We start from the raw sequence: 6,000 nt of genomic DNA, 5'->3' as shown, positions 1-6,000 counted from the left end.
ATCGTTTTCAGTTTTAGAAGTGTTTATTTCTCCCTAGCTTTTACATAATATATGACAAAGAGGTTTTATTTACACACAAATGAAAGAGTTTGCAGCTAGCTAGATCAGCCTACGACATCACCATGCTAATGTCCGCTAAAACAGTGTTTTCAGTTTTAGAAGTGTTTACTTCTCGCTAGCTTTTAACAAATATATTAGAAACATGTTTTAGGGAGACCTGCCACTGACGTCACAGTGCCGCTCTACTCTGATTGGGTGTCACCTCCACCACTCAAAATAAAAACAGAACAGATTGAAACAAAATGTGACTTTTTAACCTCTTAAAATAGGACAAGGTTAGCCATCTTTGAACTTGTCCAAGATTTGGGTCTCACAAATGTGAATTTGAAGACCCTGGCAGTACTAAGATTGGACTTATGCTGTACACAGATGGACGGAGGGACGTAAAGTCTTTGCAATACCCGATAGCCATATTTGATGTCCATCAGGTAACAAAATTGTTTTGAATCAGTTTGTCCACAGAGTTCTCAGAATGTGATGTAAATCTATGACTAAATACTACCGCTGGTACACAACAACTCTTATTCTCAAACTACACTTAAATTTGCAGTAAATTGCATAGCATACTGCCCCCCCCCCCCCCCAAAAAAAAAATTAGGAGTCCCATGTATTGTGATATATACTGTATCATGCGTATTGCAAATTGTGATAAGTATGTTATGATACAATACGTACTTACTATCATAATAAGTACATATTATGGCTTGTGATACCATAAGTACCATAATAAGTACATATCATGAGTCATGATACGTATCGTATCGTGATTTGTATTGTGTGGTCCTTGCTGATACCAAGTCCTATGAAATATTTCAGATTTTGAGCGTCAACTGATTTACTGGATAATTTTGGCACTGATCACAGTGTTGGTCTTTGATGGACCTGTGGGTTTCACTCCAACATGGTTCAAAGCTTCAGGCCTCCAAAACACATGTACTTGACTTCCAGATACTCATCCACGCCGTACTTCGAGCCCTCGCGGCCCAAACCAGACTGTTTCACACCGCCAAATGTGGCCTCTGGCGTGGATGGGATGCCTTCGTTGACACCAACAATTCCGACCTCCAAGGCCTCCGACACCCGCCAGATCTGACTCACATCCTGGGAGTAGAAATAACCTGAGAAGAGACGACCGACTGACATCAGTCTGTACAGATAAAAATGGATTCCTGATACAGTACCGGAACTGTGATGCTTCAACCAACTGTGGGATCCCAGAGGGACATACTCACCTGCTAGTCCGGTGTTAGATGAGTTAGCAATAGCCAGAGCTTCTTCTTCTGTGTCAAACCTGTCAATCACAAACATAGCCTCTGATTGGCCAACAGAAGATTTCCACAATAACAGAACAAAAACAACCATAACTGTTTGCTTTTTGAACTGCAGGTGATAAATGTCATGTGACCCCGCCCCTTAAGTGTCATGTAACCTGTGAGCATGCCCACCTGATGACGGGCAGCAGCGGGCCAAAGGTTTCCTGCTGTGTGCACAACATGTCCGTGGTGACGTCGGCCAGCAGGGTGGGCTCCACAAAGGACCCGCCCACACGCTTCCCGCCCTTCAGCACCTTCGCTCCCCGAGACACTGCGTCTGAAATCTGATGGGCCACCTGAGGGAGATGGTCAGCTGAGTCACCAACAGGACCTGTGACATCATTCAGGCTAAAGGTGACCGTCTGCTGCCACATCCGGGTCGACGAGCAGCTTGGACCAGGGAGGGGATGTGTTCGAGTCTAGGTCAACTGAACTCTATAAGTACCTTCTCTGCGGCTCGGGCATTGATGAGCGGACCCTGGGTGGTCTCGGGCTTTGAGCCGTGACCCAGGCGGAGTTCCTTGTCCATTGCTCGGGCTAACCTCTCCATGAAGACATCGTAGATCTCGCTCTGGACTAGGAAGCGGTTTGAGCACACACACGTCTGCAGGAAGAAGAAAATACGTTGACCACAGTAACGTTTCTGAAATCTAAACAAAAACAGTGAGTTTCCATGTGACAGTGATTCAGCTGGGACTGCGGCCCGCATCAAGAATGCAATTAACGCGCTGTCTCTAAGAAAATCAGGCGGGTGGCCATGTAGGTCCGACTTGGATTTTGATGACATTTTCACCAATTACCCTTCAAACAGATTGATCAGACCTGGTAAAGTTTGGTTTTCACCAGACCAACTTTTACCCCATTTTTGGTCAACTCAAAATTTGATGTTAAAACACCCAGAGAATCTGGTACATTAAAAAAATATAGTAAAAATGTCCAACTTTGACAAAGCACTTTTCAAATCGGAGCACGTAGTTAGAAAAACTGAGATGAGGCATCATCGGGGATGCCCTGAACCTCTGTAAACCATTGTCCGTTCGATGGAACTTTTCTTTATATTTCTATAATCAACACTTTTTGAATTTTATAGGTGGACGCTTTTAGGGCCAAATCCTGGAGAGTGGGTAATTTGAAATTCCTCATATTTTACCTGTTTCAGTAAATAAGGCATCATTTCATGTGTTTTCCGATATGGGGAATTCATTTATGTAATTAGTTTTATGATCAGAGGTCAAGGTCAAGATTCTGCAATTCTTTTGCCAGTTTTTCAGAATTGATAATATTGAGCTTTTAATGAATCAATGTGATAGAAGAGATTATTGCCTTTATATTGATATGCAATATGACTGGTGTTTAACAGATTTCAGGCCTTTAAAGTCGGCAAAGTAAGGTTCTTTGAAATGTTTCTGTGTAGGCTCTCAGTTGTCCAGGTGGTTTCCATAGTAGAGAAGCTTGAATCTTCGACTGGACTGGGTTGCTTGACGTGAGGATGTTTCGCTTCAAATCGCAGAAGCTTCCTCAGCTAAAATTCTTGCTCTGGTAGTCTGACTTCTGTCTTGACTCTTGTAGAGAAGAATAAAACAGAAGCCAACAAAAGCTGGAGTTTTTTAACCTAACCAGACCCCTCCTACCGAGAGGCCGACTGCTACAGGCTAGTGACTAAACAATAGCTCTAATTAGCACCTATTGTGCTCTAGTTAGCACCCCCCTAATGACAGGGCAGCTGTCCCTCCTAATGATGGGATGGAAGCCTCCCCTGATGGCTCCCTTGACGACTCTCCTGATGACGTGAATGACTCATTACCATGAACAAAAGACTGAAACTGCTTTGACCTGAGTACCCCATTGTAAACAGGGGACAAAGCGTGTCTGAGACCCCCTCCCCGGTTAAGGCTGGGTTTCAACTGTTTTACAAAGAATGCTTCCTTGACACCTCTCTCAAACCATTTCTTCTCTCTGGCTAATATTTTAACTTCCTTGTCCTCAAACATGTGGTTAGTGTCTTTCAGGTGGAGATGAACTGCAGACTGAGGTCCATTTGCACCCTCTCTGCGGTGCTGGTATAGCCTTTTGTGTAAAGGTTGCTTAGTCTCACCTATGTAGTGTTCATTACAGTTTTCCTGACATCTGATAGAATACACTACATTGCTCTGTTTATATCTAGGGATCCTGTCCTTAGGGTGAACTAATTTCTGTCTCAAGGTGTTAACCGGTTTAAAGTAAACTGGGATTTTGTGCTGTCTGAAGATCCTCTGTAGTTTTTCCCCTACTCCTGCTAAATAAGGGAGAGACACTCTTCTTCTTGTCTCCGTCTCCTGTCTATCTGGTCTCTTTGTTTTCTGCGACTTCTGCACTTTGTCCAGGGACCACCGTGGGTACCCACATACTGTGAGGGCTTTCCGTACAAGTTGTTGTTCTTTAGCCCTTCCCTCTGCAGTTGTGGGCACCTGTAGGGCTCTGTGTTGAAGAGTCCTGATCACCCCGAGCTTGTGTTCAAGGGGGTGGTTTGATCCAAAGAGCAGATATTGGTCAGTGTGAGTTGGTTTTCTGTAAACCCCTGTCTGGAGCTGCCTGTTCTCTCCAATCGTAACATCACAGTCCAAGAAGGCTAAATGGTTGTTTCTTGCATCCTCACGTGTGAACTTGATATTGGAATCCACCGAGTTGATGTGTTCTGTAAAGTCCTCAACCTCCTGTTGCTTGATTTTAACCCATGTGTCATCGACATATCTGAGCCAGTGACTGGGAGAGATGCCCGTGAAAGACGTCAAGGCTGTCTTCTCCACTCGCTCCATGTACAGATTTGCCACAATGGGGGATACCGGAGACCCCATCGCACAACCATGGATCTGCCTGTAGTAATTCCCCCTAAACAGGAAATACGTGGTGTTAAGACAGATCTCCAAGAGTTGGCAGATGTGGTCTGGTGTGAGTTTGGTCCTTTCAAGTAGAGACACATCCTCCAGCAGACTCTGCCTCACAGCTGAGACTGGCCTCAGTGGTGGGGATGCAGGTGAACAACGATGTCACATCAAATGACACCATAGTTTCATCTGCATCCAGCTGCAGGTCCTTGATCTTGTTCACAAAATCTTGTGTGTTCTCCACATGGTGGTCTGAGTTACCCACTAGAGGAGCCAAAATCCACTTGAGGTGCTTGGCCAAATTGTATGTGATGGAATCTGTGCTACATACAGTAGGCCTGAGTGGCACGTCCTGTTTGTGGATTTTGGGCAGTCCATAGATGCATGGAGTGGCGTCCCCCGGGTACAGTCTGTAGTATGTCTGTCTGTCGATGAGTCCCTCTTTCTCCAGGTTTTGGAGGTAGCTAATGATTTTCTTCTTATAGCCGCTCGTGGGGTCTCTCTTCAGACGTTCGTATGTACTGGAGTCACTGAACAAATTGTTGATCTTGGCCTCGTAGTCCGATGTGTTCAGGACCACCATGCATCTGCCTTTATCTGCTGGCAGGATAAGGATGTTTTGGTCCTTCTGCAGTGCTGACAAAGCTTTCTAATTTTTTGAAATCTCCCTCTATTTCATCAAATTTGAATCTCCTCATTATTCCTGTCAATACTTTACCTATTTCAGCAACAAAAGTATCAATTTATATGTTTTCAGATATAGGGAGTAGAACTATGGGTTAGTTTTATGATCAGAGGTCAAGGTCATTGCATAATTCCAAGGTCAATCTCCAAAAAACTTTTTTTGCTTTTTGGACAGAAAAAAATATATTACTATAGTTTCTAATGGAATGGATTCTCTGGGTGTGTTGACATCAAATTCTGAAATGACCAAAAATGGGGTCAAATTTGGTGTGATGATTTGAAGGTTAATTGGTGAAAATTTCTTAAAATCCGAGTTGGGCTATCCGGACACCTACATGGCCACCCCCTGTTTTTCCTCATAGACAGCTCATTAACATACAAAGTAACACATTGGTGTTCCCTATGAGGCGTCTGCATTGACACTGCAGCTCTCAACATTAAAAATGGTTGTCTGATAGTCGAAGAGAAGTTAAAAATGTGATTGTACAGCACACGTCCTCTATAACCTTGCTCGAATTAGACAAGTGCAATTTTTCTTTCTAAAGTGGTCAAATTACTTATTTTTCACATCATTATGAATTTCTGAGCTTTTCCGGCTGATCCATGATCCGTACAGACCGCCTCCCAATGACCTGCACGCAGGGGAACCACAAATTATTTGCAAAGTTTCCATCAGTGTCACTTTTTTGTGTAATGGTAACGTGTTTTTAAAGTGATAACTGCATTTATTTTGATGCGTTCAGGGTGAGCCTGTGAAAAACAGCTTCCTGGGTGGCTGTCGAGTGCAGCTTTTCTGCCAAATCTACATTGATAAATCTTCACCCTTTTAATAAATGGATGTAAACTCTGATCAAATCCGATAAGAATTAGCCCCACAGTGGTGTTTTTTGATTAGTCAGTTGATTCACTTAATTAAAAAAAGGAAGTGCGCATGCTTTCACTCCAGAGGACCAACATACAGCGCAGTGTGTTTTTAAATGTACTGCTTCACTTTAAATATGCAGTAAGTCTATTTAAGATCATCAAGAGTGTGCATTTGTCTGCCTGTTTGGTAGAGCAGAGTCAATAAGTACCGCCAA

General features: G+C 43.5%; 1 protein-coding gene across 1 annotated transcript in view; it reads right to left on the bottom strand.

Moving 5' to 3' along the window:
* Nucleotides 1-885: 885 nt before the first annotated feature.
* LOC117513687 (succinate-semialdehyde dehydrogenase, mitochondrial-like) overlaps nucleotides 886-6,000 on the bottom strand; it is a 49,988-nt gene continuing 44,873 nt past the window's right edge. Inside the window, exons 8-10 of the mRNA XM_034173926.1 lie at nucleotides 1,506-1,669; nucleotides 1,293-1,351; nucleotides 886-1,178 (exon numbers count right to left, since the gene is read on the bottom strand). Of these exons, the coding sequence (XP_034029817.1) occupies nucleotides 967-1,178; nucleotides 1,293-1,351; nucleotides 1,506-1,669 (435 nt within the window). The 3' untranslated portion in view covers nucleotides 886-966. The remainder of the gene's footprint in view (nucleotides 1,179-1,292; nucleotides 1,352-1,505; nucleotides 1,670-6,000) is intronic.

This window comes from Thalassophryne amazonica, chromosome 7 (assembly GCF_902500255.1).
Source record: "Thalassophryne amazonica chromosome 7, fThaAma1.1, whole genome shotgun sequence".
In the NCBI taxonomy this organism is placed as follows: domain Eukaryota; kingdom Metazoa; phylum Chordata; class Actinopteri; order Batrachoidiformes; family Batrachoididae; genus Thalassophryne; species Thalassophryne amazonica.
The sequence above is the reverse complement of the archived record's forward strand: the minus strand, read 5'-3'. Positions and strand labels throughout refer to the sequence as shown.